Source organism: Bidens hawaiensis, unplaced genomic scaffold (assembly GCF_021521415.1).
Source record: "Bidens hawaiensis isolate Kalapana, Puna unplaced genomic scaffold, B.hawaiensis_p1.1 tig00022693_1, whole genome shotgun sequence".
NCBI classification, from domain to species: domain Eukaryota; kingdom Viridiplantae; phylum Streptophyta; class Magnoliopsida; order Asterales; family Asteraceae; genus Bidens; species Bidens hawaiensis.
The window spans coordinates 119,646-138,634 of NW_027493547.1; the positions used below are offsets into that span (position 1 = coordinate 119,646).

Consider the following 18,989-nt stretch of genomic DNA (forward strand, 5'->3'; position numbering starts at 1 on the left):
TATCTTTATATGACGCTTCTTTTGTCACAATATTCTTTATGGGTATTTTGCTAAAAATGCTAAAATATTGTATCTATATACATATTTTATAGATTGACAAAATTAGCTTACAAAACGAGCTAGGTGATGCCAAATGTTGGATTTATTGTATACTTTGAATAGTAAGAGTCGTATTTTGACTATTAAAGTTATACAACTAATAAGAAGAGCGTATTATATCGTTCGAATCTATTCTATAAACCGTCTGGAGTTTAAATGTTTAATACGCTATTTTTTATACTAGAATGGTAGTAAATCAAGTTTGATTATGTTCTATACAAAAACATATCTACTGTAACAAGAACATTGTGAAGCTTAATTAGTTTGCTAGAACAAGAACAATGGTTATTGTAATGTACAAAAGAAAGAAAATCATTGATCGATAGTAGTACAGTCGCTAGTTAATTAATTGACTCACTTGGGTTCAAGACCAAGACAATCTACTTTAAGTGAGAACTTTAGACTTGTTATAAAACATAAACTAAGATTTCAACAAAAAGGGGAACCACCAAAACACATACAAAATAGTTCATAAAAGTATTACGCAATGATAATCCTTAATCCTAACCAAAGAAATTAAAACAGCTTTCATCAAGATGTTTGTGGGCGTACAACGGTTAATTTTGCAGAGCACGGAATTGATGATAGCAGCAGCATGTCTCTAAGTATCTCAAGTTCTTTATCAACAGAAACATCTTCATTAAGCTCAATTTGTACATTCTTTAGCACAGGTGACTTAGTCATGACGAGCTTCACAAATTCCATCTCAAAAGGTAAGCTACGAAAAAAACTTATCATTAACGTTTCAAGATGATCCAACTTCAAATCTGGGTGGTTTTCTGAATCGAGAAAGTTGGTGCGAGTTTGCTGAATATGCAACTTCTCATTATCATACATCTAATTAGAAATCGTGCTAAAAATGTCAATAAAAGTGTAAAAAGAAAAAAAAAGCACTACCATAAACAACAATAATAATAAAACCACTTACCTGAAAAGCAATATGCTCCAACATAGGGGAGCTCCTGATCACACAAAGGACAGAAGAAATATCGTTTTGTTTTGCCAAGCACACATCCATACTGAGAAATTTGAGATGGACTAGTGAAGTTGGAAGATTGTGTGGTGAGGCGTCTGCACACAAGTACTTTAACCGAATGCGAAAGTCAAAATTAAGTAGCACAATATTCTTATGTTATTGTGATTAATGTTTAACCTAAATTAATATTACCTTCATATAAGACTTTGATATACTCAAAGTCCTAATCAAAGGCACACAGAGTAAGAGCTTAGCAAGCGCAAGCTTGAATCCTCTTGCTACGAAGCCATCTGTATAAGGTCCCCTCTGCATTCATTAAAATACCTTTATAACAAGGGCAAATAATTAGTTGAAGGAACTTCATAAATGGTTGATTACAAGCAGCGGGCACTGGGAGAGGAACCGTTTAAGCGCTTGAGAAGTAACCCGAACACACCTAAATTCCATTCTTTTCAGCTTACTAAATACGTTAAATGTCTTTGGTGGTTCAAAAATACATAATTCAAGACGTATAAATTCTAGTCCTTGCATTTTAAAGAAAGCATGGGGAAGCTTGTAGAACCTATCATCATTAGCGAAAATCAGATCACTCACACAATTTCTCATAGCAAGAAGACTTATAATCTGATTCCAGATCTTTCACACACCGAGTCACAGCAAGATAACGTATCATCGGGGCAAGCTCAGGTTTCGTCATCTGAAGAGGAGCATATAGAAAATCGAACCCAACTATTTGCGGACCCTCGTGTAGTAACAAAACATGGAAGATGGCTTTGGCAAGCTTACACTTCCACTTGGTGCGACCAAAAACAATTGATGGTAATTTGACTAGATGCCTTGTAAATAAAACTTCGGGCATGCCCCGCCAGCTATACCGCCATTTCTTTGAAAGACCGCTCGTTCTCACTGCATCTCGAAGTGGCATAAGACTTAGAATACTCTCAATTATGTTTTGAGGAAGGTTGTTGATGATATCTGAATTTAGGCGTTGACCGCTTGCTGTGTTTTCATACTCCATACTGATACTCCTGCAAGGCGCAATGCAAAACAAAATCAAACAGTCTCCCCTTAAATTCATTCAAAATTTTCTACTTGACAATACCGGTTTTTGATGTCATGATTTAAGGCAATTATAATCTACCTATCTAAGTCTAGGGTTTAAGCAAATTAAATAAAATACAATTTTACGCCTGCCGTTAACAAACTGAATAATTCCCAAGTTTGGGCCAAACCCGTTTTGTGGCAAAAATCTCAAGAGATAATATATATTTAATATGAATTTTATATGGAATTCAACGAGAAGACAATAAATTTTAAAATATTCGTTAAAAGATAGATATCTTATAATAAATCTCGATATAGCCTAAAAGTAAATTGTATAAATTATAAGACAGATAATTTTGGGAGATTCAAGAGAAGAACAAATTACGATATAGTTTATGTTTAAGAGAATGGTAAACAATAAATAGATAGGTTAATATGAAAATACCTGGGTTGGTTCACGCATGCAAACGAGCACTCTAAAAGCAATGAATATGAGAGAGAGAGGTAGGGAGAATGATATATATTTAATTGAAAGTGTAATGTTTACAATGAATACATATATACATGAGAAGAAATCTTGAAGAACAAGATAAACCGTTTTAGTAGTTGATAATAATAATAATAATAATAATAATAGTAGTGGTAGTTGTAGGTCCTTAGAACGGATCAAACAACTAAGTTCTTGAATCAATCTCACTCGTGAGCTAGCGGAAATCACTTGCAAGAACCGAGATATCAGATATTGTTGATGCTCGGTTATTTCCCGAAAGGGTAAGAAAAAGAGAGAGTAGAGAGGCTTGGTGAGAAAGTAGAAGATAAGGTTTTCGAAAGGGATATATTATGCATGCACATGCCTCCCTATTTGTAGGAGAAGCATGCCATGCATTTCTTCATTATTTCCGGCCTGATGGGCTCCAAGTATATGGCCTCGGGCCCAAACATACACAAACGAAACCGAAAGCTAATAAGTTACATCGTGAATAATACAAAAGACTACAACACAAAACAGGGCCCTACAATCTCCCTCTAGTCTTTAGTATGATTTCTTCAGCTTCCGTCTTCAGTCGGTTTCGTATTCGAATGGAGAGTCATAATCAAATATTTGATTGTCAACAAGATAGCGGACAAACTTGTTGAACTTCTCAACTATCTTGTCAGTGTTGTCCCATTGAACGTCTTCAACTGTGGACAAAGGAGAATTGTGAAGCTTCAACAAATCCCTCCTTGCTTATGTAGGTCCTGAAACCAGATCTAACAAAAATTATTCTTGGATCAATCTCTCTATTGCTAGCGGAAATCACACTAGAAGAATCGAGATCTCGGATCTTGAGTTTAGTTATTTTGGACAAGAGAAGATAGTAGAGAGAAAGTGGGAGTAGTTGGAAAGATAAGGTTGATAGTTTTGCAAAAGGTTATGTTGTACATGATGAACTTGCATTATTTATAGTGCAAGTCTCATGCACGTATATTATTCACATTGGGCTCAAATGGGCTTACACTACAAGAGGCCTTAGGCCCACTTACATAAGTTAATACAAAGACGAGAACTTACAAATATAAACAACACAAAAGACTTAAATATACAAAATAGGGCCTTACACATTACACTACTCATGTCTGATGATTGGATACTAACTTATTTGTAAATCTATGCAAGCCAATGTATTTGTATCGAGTCGCTTCTAAATTGAGAAACTAACGAGAGTACACACTATACAATATATTCGAGATGACTGATAAACTATCAAAAACGACTCCCGATATGCAAATTGTCGTAGCCGCCGCATCGCGCGAGCTTATACTAGTATTAATACAAAATAAATGTATCATGAACAGGATTGTTCGTAGGTAGTGTGATATTTAAACTTGAAAATACACGAGCCAACTCACCTCAACTCAAAATCTCTATAAAAGCAAGCTCGCCTCGACTTAAAGTTTATTAGAGCCAATTTAATCGACCTAATTTCAAACAAGTTTCTTCAATTGAATTACAAGTTTACAACCCTAACTATGGAATCAAACCAAAACCATAACACAAATTAAACAATGTAATTGGTAAGATAAATAATAGTAGCTAATTATGAGAATTTTGTTACAAATTTCATTCTTCTAACTAAAACACATCACCATTAATCTTGAAACTTTTATTGTATTCATAGTTTCACTTTAATAAGAGGAGTTGACATGGGACTGCTTTTTTGTTTAGCTTTTAACTTAAAAAAAAAAGATTACTATTTTTGTTTAGCTTAATTTGTAATAAATATATAATATTATTTTTTTAAATTACCAGTTGCGGTACTGGTTTGGTTACAACCCGACCCATTAAGGTCAACTAAATAATATAGATGATAAATCATACAATGCATTTCTTGATTGTGAAGGTTCTTAAATGGATATATAAGGTGGTCTCACTAACGCATTCAAAATTTGATGAAAAATCATACAAAGCATTTCTTTTGGTATGTTTGATAACTAAACCAAGCACAACAAGTAAAGGTAAAGGAGAATAAACAAAAACAAAAGGCATACAAGCAAGAAACACGCACAACCATTTAATAATTAATATCTTATAAACACACTATATTAGTGTATTTAGAGATTTATACCTATGACTAACAAAAGCTTAATTATTAAACACCATTAGTGAAAAGATATGATGTCAAATACATCAAATTAGATCGTTTAATCCATATTTTAATCAGAGACCAGTTATTACTTTTTGAATGGTCTTTGTCATGACTCAATGGTTATACCTATAATCGTGGACCTTTTACTGACCCATACTCGACATTGGACAACGAAAGGTAACTATAAATAACATAAATAAGGGATCATGATAAGGATTCAGGATATGTCCCCTTTCCTTATACTTACATTGTGATAATAATTATTCTTACTCATACATCTTATTCTCACATCATAAGTTGGTCACGTCGAGGATAACAATGGTTTGATTTGCAGTGATTCAACTCGCTAGAAATTTCAGGACCCATACCCGTGAAGTATCTATCCAGAACTGATCTGTGACGGGAATTTGATTTTTAATTTAACAATTAATATATAAAAGAAAATTAATAAAATGAAGTATAAATAAGTTAGAATAATGATGGAAAAAGAGGAAAAGTAAAGTCTAATGGTTCAAAAAAACCAAAGTGAAGTTTAGATGAACCTATACAAGCAAGGTACAAGATTCATTCTATTTTTATTCCAAAAATTGGTGTATATGTATGACATCTTTCTGTACTTCATAAAACCACAACACAAAATCTCATTATTCTAACAACTTACTCCTTGATCTCCTCCCCGCCCTGCCCGACAAGATCAGCAACATTCATGATCATCTCAAGCATCAAGTGAACCAATGCAATCACAATATCAGTAAGAAAAAAAATAATATGATAATTTACTTATCAATATAGATGCATGTGTCAATCACTATATTTTGAAACTAATATTGATGATCAGACAAGAAGAAGCGATGGAAGCATACCTAATTATTATCCGCGTCATGGAGACTCCTCATCTCGATAACACGAAGCCTCTAAAGCATTTGATTTACCTGAAAGATGATCAACTACCATTGTACGCGTGCTTTACAAAGAATCGGGTGCGTGTTCATTATTCGTTGTTTATTGTTCATCCATTGGTTTATTAAAGAAAACTAGATATAGCGATTAATACTTTGATCAAAATTGAGTATTTGTGCGTGATTAGGTTAGCATTGATATACTAAAGAAGAAGACGGTGTTGCTTTTCATTTCGGACCTTGACTTGCAGGAAGATGAGCTGTTAGTTCTTGACCGTATATACCAAGAGGCAAGGCTAAACCCATCAAGAGCTGAGAGCCATTATGAGGTGGTCTGGCTCCCGGTTGTGCCCAATCACAGGACAACACCGTGGACCCAAGAAAACCAAAGCAAATTTGAGGCGTTAAGAAATATCATGCCATGGTATTCAGTGTTTCATCCCTCATTACTTGATCCAGCAGCGATCAAGTACATTAAGGAGGTGTGGCACTTTAACCATAAACCGTTGCTCGTGGTGATGGATCCTCATGGGAGGATTGTCAATACCAATGCGCTACACATGATGTGGATATGGGGAAGCGTGGCTTTCCCGTTCACTAGCATGAGGGAAGAAGCCCTTTGGCGTGAGGAAACTTGGAGGATTGAGTTGCTTGTCGATTCCATCGAGCCAAATATTTTCACTTGGGTATGTTAGCGTAACTCATATTTTATCTTAAACTTAACAACATAAATACATTTTTATTTTTATAGGTTTAGTGTTCTGAGTTTAGGGTTCTTCTTTACTTAAGCGCACACAATTTGTCTTAATGTTAATAACAAAAGTACATTTTTATTTTATGAGTTTGATGTTAAGGTTCATGGTTCTGCTTTATATAAAGTAATGTAATTTGTCGACAGGTTGCTGAAGAAAAATACATTTGTTTGTATGGAGGAGAGGATTTGGAGTGGATTCGAAGATTTACAGTAGCCGCTCGAGCAGTGGCGAGTAAGGCTAGAATCCCGCTTGAGATGTTATATGTCGGGAAAAGCGACCAAAGGGAGAAAGTGATGAGAAACAACGATATAATCCGAGTTGAGGAACTTAGCCACGTGCTCCCGCACCCAATTGTAATATGGTTCTTTTGGGTTCGACTCGAGAGCATGTTGCACTCAAAACTCCAACACAGGAAATCAATTGATGAAGACCCGATTCTACATGAAATTAATGTGATGCTTACATATGATGAAAATGATCAGGGTTGGGCGGTGATATGTCATGGGTCGAACGATTGGATGAGAAGGTCTGATGGTCGCTCGGTTTTAATGAGTTTGTACAAGTATAGTGAGTGGCAGGATGAGGCACAAAGTAGGGGTTTTCTACCGGCCTTAAATGAGCATCTTGAGGCAAACGGGCGCCCGATGGCACCTATTTTGAGGTTTCCTACACGAGGTGACCGACACATGTTCTCCTCCTTGGACGACAATGCCTTGATGAAAAACATACTTGCCACACACGCTCCCGATGGCACCTATTTTGATGTCAAACCACTTCTGCAAATCATTGAGGACATCACGCATAGAGCCAATCTAGACAAAATCCCTATTAATGTTTGTTCTTTCTTTCTTTATTGTACTTGGTTTAATAAATCATCTTAATATTGAATATTAATTCCTTTTTGTTTGTAGGGTACTCAACCGGAAATAGATGCCATAGTTGAGATTGAAATAGATGGTATAGTTGAGAGTGTGATTGATAACGACGTTAGTTAGATGCTTGAATCCATGGCACTCCCGACGTTAAGATCAATGGTCATAAACTTATAATGTATTATACGTATATAGAGCAGGTACTGTTTTATAATCAATAATATGCTGAGAACCGCGTGTAGGTTTCCTGCAAAGGCATTGGAAGTAGCGACGCACATGCAACCACTACAGGGATATCCACATATTAGTAATAATAATAATGTGTATTGGGTGTGTATGTTGAATCATAACACTTAAAAACACTCTATACTCTCTTAAACGCTTATTATTCTCTTAAAACTTCCAAAATTATTCTCGAATGGCTTCATCACGTGTGCAAATCTTCTGTTGGTTGTGGTTCCTCTTCAAGCAGATCGGTTGTTCAAACCATTCCTACCAATAGGAGCCCGGAAATTTGGTAAGTTTTTTCGCAAGAATACGCAAGCACAAGTTTGAAAAACCACATTGTTTTGAAACACTATACGAGTTTGAGTACTATTTTGGTATATTTGATAAATAAACTAACCCAACAAGTAAAGGTAAAAGGAGAATAAACAAAAGCAAAAGGCATATGTACAAGCAAGAAACACGTACAACCATTTAATAATTAACAAGTTTTTGTACCCGCGCGTTGCAACGCTGGGGTGCGTTTGTGTGTTTACACGTCGTGGATGTTCCGGATGTATTCTCGGTTGGTCAAAGGAAAAAGGAAGATAATACTTATACATAAATAACCTATACATAATAATAGCCTGCCTCTTTCCCTTCACGGGCTCAAAATTAAAAGTGAAAACTATCAATAACATAACTTCATTGCATTTAGATACACTTGCATAAGAAAAGATATGAAATGCTACCTTCTCTTTATACGTGACAAAGCAATGTCACAGTAATAATATTTTGTCAATAGTTGATCAATAACTCCATCCATATATGTCAAAGCTAAGTCTAATAACTCTTAAAAAAAGATGATAACAATACACATTTGTATACCAAGAGATATTCAATTAGACCACACATTCAAATGTACAACTATGGCTATGTTGACTTCAATTCAACTGCAATATTTCTGACTCTCACTAAACAAACACAAAACTAAAAGTATTATATATCATGAGGGCCCGTATTAATCTGTAATCATTTCCGGAAGGAAACTACATCGTATAAACATTGCCTCAACTACCCTTGCAATCATAATCTGCACATTGACTGGTAATGAGCAGTTAACAAAAACTCAGTAAACGAATTTGCAGAGAACTCGAAATTTGCATTAGACTTGATTAAAAAGTAACTGTTTTTATAAAAAGATCGTTACAAAACCGAACATGAAATAAAAAATGAACCAAGCTTTTGCGGGCAATAGAGGATCAAAGGATCAGTTATGTTGTCACTGATAAACCAAATTTGGATTTGTTGGACCGTAACTAAACAGCGGTTCATCCAAATCTGTTGCGACTGCAATTGCGGTTGCGATTATCAAAATCACCATCTGGATTGCCCAACAAAGATACATATAAGGTCTTGATAAACCGAGTTTGGTCAACACTCGCTCTATCATCATTGGCTCTTCAGATTATCGTCACAAAGTCCGACACGCATACACCAAAGCAAAAGGCCCCAACCAATTAATGGTTTTAAACACAACACATATAATGGATCAAAGTAATCAAACCAAACACTGTACATGGTTAACGTCACATCCTTCAATCACCACCGCTAACAAACTCAACCGATTACTTTAACACCGTCGAATAAATTATATGACGATTTGAAAGATGGAAGCGAAGAAGTGGAGTAGCCTCTGATAGACACAGCTCAAGTTTAGAAGGAAAACAGAGCCACACGTTGTTAACAAAGGGAGGTCAGATCAGAGGTGTAAAAGTAAGGCATAGGACTCAAATGAGAACCGAATTACTTGTGAGAAAGCTATTCGTTAGTTTCATGAACAGTGATACATGTGAGATAACGATCATCTGCTTTTTAATATATATATATACACACTATATTAATGTATTTAGAGATTTATACCTATGACTAACAAAAGCTTAATTATTAAATACCATTATTGAAATTTGAAAAGATATGATGTCAAATACTTCAAATTGAATCGTTTAATCCGTATATTTTAATCAGAGACCACGTATTACTTTTTGGATGGTCTTTGACATGACTCAATGGTTATACCTATAATCGTGGACCATTTACTGACCCATACTCGACATTCGACAACGAAAGGTAACAATGGTTATTATTCTTACTCATACATACTTATTCTCAAATCATAAGTTGGTCACGTCGAGGATAAGAATGGTTTGATTTGCAGTGATTCAACTCGCTAGAAATATCAGGATCCATACCCGTGAAGTATCTATCCAGAACTGATCTGTGACGAGAATTTGATTTTTAATTTGACAGTTAATATAAAAAAGAAAATTAATAAAATGAAATTTGAATAAGCTAGAATAAATGATAGAAAAAGAGGAAAAGTAAAGTCTAATGGCTCAAAAAAAAAAAAAACAAAGTGAAGTTTAGATGAAGGTATACAAGCAAGGTACAAGATTCATTCCCTCTTTATTACAAAGATTGGTATATATATAGCATCTTCTTATACTTCATAAAACCACAACTCAAAATCTAATTGTTCTAACAGCTTATAAATCATTGATCTCAATCAATGGCTGCCATGCGAACCCGCCCTACACGAGGTGACCGACACATGTTCTCCTCCTTGGACGACAATGCCGTGATGAAAAACATACTTGCCACACACGCTCCCGATGGCGCCTATTTTGATGTCAAACCGCTTCTTCAAATCATCGAAGACATCACACATAGAGCCAATCTAGACAAAAGCCATCATGCATGCTTTTTTTTTTTTTGGTACTTGGTTTATTAAATCATCCTAACATAGAATATTATTTTTTTAATTTGTAGGGTACTCAAGCGGAAACGGATGCCATAGTTGAGAGTGTGTCTTATAACGACGTTAGGGAGATGCTTGAAGCCATGGCATTCACGACTAATAAGGTTTCAAGTGAGATAAATGTCAAATATATTTATAAGTTACATGGTTACAAACTTATAATATATTATACATATATAGAGCAAGTACGTGTTTTATAATCAATAATATGCTGAGAACCATGTGTAGGTTTCCTGCACGGGCATTGGAAGTGGATATGCGCATGCAACCACCACAGGGATATTCCTCATGCTTTGCCACTACGAGTGGGATGTAAAAGCAATTATTACACTAGCGTCTTTTAAGGAGAACTACGGTGAGTTATGGTTGGTGGTTCAGTTGTGTGTTTCGAATCCACTGACTAAGTCCGAAGCCCACCTCAAGCAAATCCATGATGTACTCGAGCAGGGTGAGGCTCTCAAACCAAGGTTTGAGACCGGCACTAACCTCTTCAAAGCCATGCTTGACTTGACTCATTGCATTATTCAATTTAAGGATCTCCCCAAGCAATATATTAGCCCGGATACTCCTGAACTCGATACGGCCACCACTCATATTCCTACCGCCGTTTACTGGATCATCCGAAGCATCGTCGCGTGTGCTTCCATTCTCATTAATCTAATCGGAACAGTACATGAGTATGTCTTCAACTCATTTTTCTTTTTTCTATTTTACATTCTCTAGAACTATACAATATCACTGGTAGAAAACTAGACAGCTGCGATCAAAATTTACAAACATAAAAAGGGTCACAAAATTAGCTAGTGCTCGCAAAATTCAAGTTCAAGCACAATCAAGTTGCAAAACGATCACAAATTTTGCGATTACCCATTCTTGGTCAAGAGACCATAAGAAGTTAATCAAAATTTAACTTTTTTTAAAATCACCGCTCAAAAATGGGCTATAAAGACGGTTGCATCACTATTGAAGAAATGACGTGAATGATAAATTAAAATTAAAGCAAGATCACATACTGAAAAATAAATACATAATGACATTTGTTAACATGAGTAATTGAGTATGTATCATCTAACATTGTTTCACTATGAGTAAACTGGTAATTTCCGACCAGATAGTTTTCAAGTGTTATTTCAGTCGCAAATCGGTCACAAAGGCTAATTTTACGATCAAAAGACGGTCACAAATGCCCATTTTTTAGTAATTTAATTTCCCTTACAAATTCTCAAGAACCATAAATACTGCTTTTTAACTTAGGCATGTCACGGCGACCACGGAAGCTTGGGAGCTGTCAAGTTTGGCTCTCAAGATCAGCAACATTCATGATCACCTCAAGCATCAATTGGATCTATGCAATCACCATATCAGTAAGATCAAAAAATGTTAAATTAATATGTTATGTAAGATAATCACAATGATTACAATGTATTTTTTATTAGGATTATCTCCATAACAATATAATAATCTATTTCTAAGACAATATAACAATATCAAAGAATATCATCATGTGATATTATTTCAATATCTATTATACCCTCGCAGTCGAAGAGGGAAGAGACCAGATGCTTTGACTGGCACAAAAGTCTTCAAAGAGTGTCCGCGGTAGACCTTTGGTGAAGATGTCGTCCACTTTATACCGTGAAGAAACATGCATTAGATGAACTTGTCCGCGTTGTACCTACTCACGAACAAAATGAATGTCCAGTTCAGTAAGTTTGGTTCTCTAGTGTTGAACTGGGTTGCTGGCAAGATAGATCGCACTCACGTTGTCAAAATAGACAAGAGTGGCACGTGAGAGAGGGATGTGAAGTTCAAGAAGAAGGATGCGGAGCTAACATATTTCGGCCACAATATTCGCAATGCCGCGATACTCAGCTTCTGCACTTGAACGGGAGAGAGTGTTCTGCCTCTTCAATGACCAAGAAATGAGTACACCAAAATAAACATAGTACCCGGAAGTGGAGTGTCGAGTGTCGGGACAACCCGCCCACTCATCATTTGTGTAAGCAAGTAAAGATGAAGAGGATGAGGGTCCGAGTGTAAGCCCATAGTCGTAGGTTCCCTGAAGGTATCTCAGTATACGCCTCAATGCATCCCAACGATCTGATCATGGGGCGAGCATGTACATACAAACTTGTTGTACTGCGTAAGTAATATTGGGACGTGTGAATGTCAAATATTGTAACGCACCTGCCAGACTATGATATAGAGTTGAGTCCGTGAAGACAGAGCCTGAGGTTGCACTTAGGTAGTATTTGGTATGAAAGAATGGAGGGTGGAATGGAATGAATTATCCCAATTGAATGAATTAAAATATGTTTGGTTGTCATGTGGTAATAGAATGAGTTATTCTTTAAGGAATAGAACTCCTTCCAATTATAGGATTTCACTCCTTTAAGAATTTTAAGAACGAGGTAGCGTTTGGTGTGCATGAATGATAGGAGGAATGGAATGATTCATTACGTATGAATGAAAAAAGTGGTGTTTGGTTGCTCAATGGAATGAAATCATCCATTACACATGGAATCCTATTCCATCAAAAACATTCCTTGCTACTCCCATTCTTTTTTTTTCATTCCATTCCTCCTTCACCTACTTTCTCAGCAATACCATCACCACCTAACAACAACTACCACTACCATCGCCATCACCGACACCTTCCCGCCACCATCGCCATCACCACCGCCTCCGCCACCACCACCTTACCATCAGCGCAACCACCGCCACCGCCATCGTCGTTGTAACCACCGAAAATATTGTCACTGCTGCCGCCAAACCATCACCGCCACCCTACCATCGCCATCACTACCAATGCTACCACCGCCACTCCCACCACCACCGTCGCCACTACCACCACCATTTTCGTTGCCGGAGCTAACACCACCACCATCGCCATTGCGATTTTTTTTTTTTTTGTAAAAAAAATATTTTGAGATATGAGTGTTTTTATTATTTCTATTTCAATCATATAATTTTTTAGGATACCAAACAACATAAAGTAATAATTCATTTAATTCTATGGGTTAACCACACAAGACAAATGAATGGAATGATCCATTTCATTCCCTTGTCCATTCCATTCCTTCTTCCATTCCATTCCCCCATCATTCCATTACCTTCAACCAAACATATCCTGAGTATTTTTTTTTTCATTCCTTCAAGGAATGAAAATGCCCCAATAATAATAATAATAATAATAATAACAATAATAATAATAGTAATAATAAATAAATAATAATTGTTATTATTATTATTGTTATATTGCCATTATTATTATAACAATAATAACAATAACAATAATAATAGTAATAATAAATATTATTGTTATTGTTATTATTATTATTATTGATTTGTATATAATAATATAATTATTATTATATTAGAATTATTATTATATTTAAATTTTGGTGAGTTAACATTTCCCACCGTGCATGCTTGGTTCAATGTTTTTATGATTATTTTTATTCGATTAATTAATCTCGTTGTAACGCGCGGGTTTTAAAAACTAGTTATTATGAATATTCATATTATTAATTATTATAATTATTATTTTCTGCTACTAATAATAATTAGTAAATAATAATAATAAATATTATTAGTTTATTATTATTAGTAAATAATATTATTATTATTAACAATAATAATATTTACTACTAATAATAATAAAATGAAGAATCATTTCATTCCTATATGATAACCAAACATGACAATGGAATGTAATGATCCATTTTATTTCTTTGTTAATTCCATTACCACGTCCATTCCATTCTCTTATCCAATCTATTGCCCATACCAAACAGACTCTTAGTTTATTTGGAGTATCAACCGGAGTGGTGACCGGTTTACATGATCCCATACCCACGCGCTTTATTATGTCCTTGATATAGATCTTCTGGGAGAGAAACATGATGTTACCGATTCTTTTAACTGAGATGCCTAAGATCTTTCATGGCAAATTCGATAGCGAGACCTTGCATTAGAGTTCAACGAAGCCTCGCGGAGGAGGTAACCAGAAGTATGCCATTAACATAAAGTAAAAGGTAAGCGGTTTGATTGTCGTTGTGAAATGTGAAAAGAGATGTGTCACACCGGCTTTGTGTAAACCCCAAGGTGAGGTCGTAGTCAGTGAACCGTTGATACCATCTGCGTGGAGATTACTTGAGCCCGTAAAGGGAATTTTTAAGGGAGCATACATGATTCGGAAAGTGTTTATCTCAAAATCCCACTGGTTGATACGGACGGTTTCATTCAACTTGCCATGTAAGAATGCGTTAGATACATCTAGTTGATGTGCCAACTATGATTTAGAAAGAGCGATAGATAAGACCGTCCGAATGGTAGTTGGTTTTGCCATGGGACTAAATGTCTCCCCACAGTCCACACCCACCTGTTTTAACCGACCATCACAACGAGTCGTGCCTTGAACCTTTCTAAGCTGCCATCTGCATGTAATTTATGTTTAAAAGGCTACATGCTACGTAGTAGCCAGTAGGTGGCCCAAAGTTGGGAGTTAGTGGTGGGCCAGGGTGTTTAGGGATGGGGTCTGAGCTGATGGATTTTGATTAGGATCGGGATGGACATAAGACCATAGGTACGGGTGTGGTGGAGTGGACAAAAAATCATAGGAAGGAGCGGGGATGGTTTGATTGGCATAGGGAAAGATGGTCTCATAAAAAATGGCGTGACGGGAGATTATGAGTTGGTATGTTTTAAGGTTTAGACATTTATAGCCCTTGTGGTTGGTGGGGTAGCCAAGAAAGACACACGGAGTGGACCGGTTGTTGAGTTTGTTTATAGTGGTTGAAGGGACTAAAGGATAACATAGACAAATGAAGACACGTGAATGTTCGTGACATGGTGATCTATTGTAAAGAAGATGAGTTGGGTTTTTAAGATCCGGCATTTTACTAGGTAAAATATTGAGTACGTATGCGGCCATGTCAAGGGCATGGTGTCAATAGGTGGGTGGTAGGGACACAGGAGTTAAAACAGTACAAATAATATGTTGATAGAGCGAATTTTATGTTCTGCTTTGTCATTTTGTGATGAAGTGTATGGACACGAGAGGAGAGGCGAAAAATCATGCCATTGGTATCACAAGATTGATTAAATGAGTTGTTAACGTATTCGGTTCCATTATCACATTGTAAGGTTCTTATTTTACACTCGAATTGAGTTTCAGTTAATTTGTAAAAGTTACAAAATATTGAAAAAACTTGTGATTTTTTGGCTAATGGATATGTCGAAAAAAATTGGTGCGATCATCTACAAACAAGATATAGTAAAGATGCTTAACGATACTCTATACAGGAGAGGTTCATAGATCGCTATGTATTATATCGAAAGGAAAGGATGTATAATTACTAGACTCATGAAATGGTAATCTAGTACTTTTGCCAAACACAAATGAGGAACAAATGCTTTTATTAATAGGTTTATAATTAATATCACAATAACGTCTAAGAGAATTCAATAAATTGTTGCCCGGGCGACCAAGACGGTTATGCCAAAGTTCTTGTGAGAGAGCAGCAAAAGTTGTTGGTGATTTTAGCCCAAAGATTATTGATGGTATGAGAGGATAGAGATCACCGTTGTTGCACCGGAGGATAGGGATCTGAATCTTGTAATCCTTGACAAGAAAACCAAATGGGTCAAACTCTATAGAAATCCAATTATCGATAACTAATCGACAGTCGGAAATAAGATTTTTTTATTAATTTTGGTGCATAAAGGACATTATTTAATTTAAGGGGAGGGAAGGGTGCGGGCAAGGTTTGATGGGCATAACCGGTTACCAGAATTGTCGTGCCATCACCAACAATAATATTTTGTAAAATGCTATTATTAAAAAAGACCGGGGAGAGTTGGTCATGTGCGAGGTTGCGCTAGTGCCCATATGCAGCATGATGAGCTTGCTCAGAGCAATGGGCCTCGGCCCAAGAATGCCATTACCCATTTGACTAGTGTTACCAGGCCTTAGATAAGTGGGATATGGAGATGGTGGGCTTGGTCATTGCTGATTATTGAACCATTGATGTTGTGGCAGGCCAGCCCATGGCAATTGAGAGTTGAAGAATTGGGCAAGGTATTCATTGGGGCAAGTACTTTCAATTCTTGAAAATATGCGCTGGGAAATTTTCAGGATGAATGTTTGAAAGCTTGTTGTTGAGGTGTATAGCCTGGACCACTTTATTATCTTGAAAGATATCGGCCAGCGCAGACCAGGAAGCAGTGGCAGTGGTGTCTTTCTTTAAGATTGTGTGAAGGAGATCGTGTGAGATGGTTCCATATATCTATTGCAGAACAATGGAATCGATCAGTTCCCATTGTTTATCAGTTTTGGAATCGGGTTGCGGGATAGTTTTGGGATCGTCTTCTTTGGGGGTTGAGGTGGGTGGTGGTGGGAGAGGTTAGAGATGGTCAAAGACTTGAAAGGCTTTGCAATGTATTTTGAAGAGTTCGGACCAAGACGAATACTAGGCAGACTCCATCTATAAAGTGACAGGGACGAAGTTCATGATGTTGGATACAGTGACAGCAGGATGGAGTTTTTGATCCATGAGGAAGGATAACGATGTAGATTTAGAGGGTGATGGGAAAGAAAGTATGATAGAGGAATCGGTAGTGGGAGACAGCCGTAGGGAGAAGGGCCGGCTGCTTGGGTTAAACCAGGACTCGTGATACCATGTAAGATAATCACAATTCCTTACTCTTTCATTCTAAGGAACCGACATAAATAGTTACAATGATTACAATATATTTTTAGTTAGGATTATCTCCATAACAGTAGAATAATCTATTTCTAAGACAATATAACAATATCAAAGAATATCATCATGTGATGTTATTTCTGTATATATTAATTATGGCCATTTACTGATAATCGCACTATATTTTGAACCTAATATTAATGATCAGATGAGAAGAAGCAGATTGAAGCTTACCTGATGATTCTCCGCGTCATGGAGACTCCACATCTTGATAACACAAAGCCTCTCAAGCAATTGATTTACCAGAAAGATGATCAACTACCATTGTACGAGTGCAGTACAAAGAATCGGGTGTGTGTTCATTATTCATTGTTTGTACGTACATTGGTTTTATTAAAGATCATTGGTTATAGGGACTAATAGTTTGTTCAAAGTTGAATATTGGTGTGGGATTAGGTTAGCATCGATATGCTAAAGAAGAAGATAGTGTTGCTTTTCATTTCCGACCTTGACTTGTCAGAATATGAGCTATCAATCCATGGCCAGATATACCGCGAGGCAAAGCTACGCCCGGAAAGAGCCGAGAGCCATTATGAGGTGGTCTGGCTCCCGGTGGTGACCAGTCATGGGGCAAAACCGTGGACCCAGAAAGACCAAAGAAAATTGGAGGAGTTAAGAAATACGATGCCATGGTATTCGGTGTTTCACCCATTGTTACTTCATCGAGCAGTGATCAACTACATTAAGGAGGTGTGGCACTTTAACCATAAACCGTTGATTGTGGTGATGGATCCTCAAGGGAGGATCATCAACACCAATGCGTTGCACATGATGTGGATATGGGGAAACATGGCTTTCCCGTTCACTATCATGAGGGAAGAAGTCCTTTGGCGCGAGGAAACTTGGAGGATTGAATTGCTTGCCTATTCCATAGAGCCAAATATTTTCAGTTGGGTAAGTTAGCGTCACTCACATTTTATCTTAATCTTAACAACATATATACATTTTTGTTTTATGGGTTTTTAGAGTTTAGAATCAGTATTTATGCAAAACCACATTTTTATCATAATCTTACCGAGAGAAGTACTTTTTTTATTTTATGAGTTTACTATATAAGGTCCAAGGTTCTGCTTTATATAAAGTGTAGTAAATTTTTTTGACAGGTTGTTGAGGAAAAGTACATTTGTTTGTATGGAGGGGAGGATTTGGAATGGATTCGAAGATTTACTACAACCACACAAGCAGTGGCGCGTAAAGCTGGAATCCAGCTTGAGATGTTGTATGTTGGGACAAGCAACCCGAGGGAGAAAGTGAGGAAAAACAATGATATAATCCGCTCTGACAATCTTAGCCACGTGCTCCCGGACCTAACTCTAATATGGTTCTTTTGGGTTCGACTCGAGAGCATGTTGTACTCAAAACTCCAACACAGGAAATCATTTGATGAAGACCCGATTCTACGTGAAATTAATGTAATGCTTACATATGATGGAAATGGTCAGGTTTGGGCCGTGGTATGCCGTGAGAATGACTGGATGAGAAGGTCTGATGGTGTCACGGTGTTAACGAGTTTGACCAATTATAGTGAGTGGCAGGATGAGGCACAAAACAAGGGTTTTCTACCAGCCTTAAACGAGCATCTTGAGGCAAACCGGCCACAACATCACAACAACCGTTTAATATTACCGGGTACCTTTAGGAATGTGCCGGAGAGAGTTGTTTGCAGTGAATGCGGGCGGTCAATTTAGAGGTTTTTCATGTACCGATGTTGCATTGATTAATTATAACTATACTATGCTTCTTGATTTACATATTAAAGAGACTGGAACATATGAGTGTATTGTGTTGTAATTTAGTCGTTTGCTGCTTATTCGTAATACATATTTGATTAATGAAGTTGTGGTTGATTTTATAATAATAATCATACCCCTTATTTCCAACAGCCCCTGTAGATCAATGTTAGAAGCATCAATTAGAAAACATTTAAT

At 36.6% G+C, this 18,989-nt stretch overlaps 3 protein-coding genes across 3 annotated transcripts; 2 read left to right on the forward strand and 1 right to left on the reverse strand.

Moving 5' to 3' along the window:
- Window positions 1-630: 630 nt before the first annotated feature.
- LOC143566124 (F-box/FBD/LRR-repeat protein At1g13570-like) lies at window positions 631-1,522 on the reverse strand. Its single transcript, XM_077052903.1, has 4 exons — window positions 1,454-1,522; window positions 1,268-1,381; window positions 1,028-1,183; window positions 631-936 (listed from the first exon to the last, which is right to left on the reverse strand). The coding sequence occupies exons 1-4, from the start codon at window positions 1,520-1,522 to the stop codon at window positions 631-633; spliced, it is 645 nt and encodes a 214-aa protein (XP_076909018.1).
- A 96-nt stretch (window positions 1,523-1,618) lies between these two features.
- Window positions 1,619-7,395, forward strand: LOC143566125 (protein SIEVE ELEMENT OCCLUSION B-like). Its single transcript, XM_077052904.1, has 6 exons — window positions 1,619-1,894; window positions 5,440-5,509; window positions 5,587-5,726; window positions 5,834-6,331; window positions 6,544-7,233; window positions 7,312-7,395. Exons 1-6 carry the CDS (start codon window positions 1,619-1,621, stop codon window positions 7,393-7,395), a joined length of 1,758 nt encoding a protein of 585 aa, XP_076909019.1.
- A 2,650-nt stretch (window positions 7,396-10,045) lies between these two features.
- LOC143566116 (protein SIEVE ELEMENT OCCLUSION B-like) lies at window positions 10,046-18,749 on the forward strand. Its single transcript, XM_077052897.1, has 7 exons — window positions 10,046-10,231; window positions 10,306-10,416; window positions 10,523-10,971; window positions 11,549-11,658; window positions 17,210-17,352; window positions 17,458-17,955; window positions 18,165-18,749. Exons 1-7 carry the CDS (start codon window positions 10,046-10,048, stop codon window positions 18,747-18,749), a joined length of 2,082 nt encoding a protein of 693 aa, XP_076909012.1.
- The last annotated feature ends 240 nt before the right edge of the window (window positions 18,750-18,989 follow it).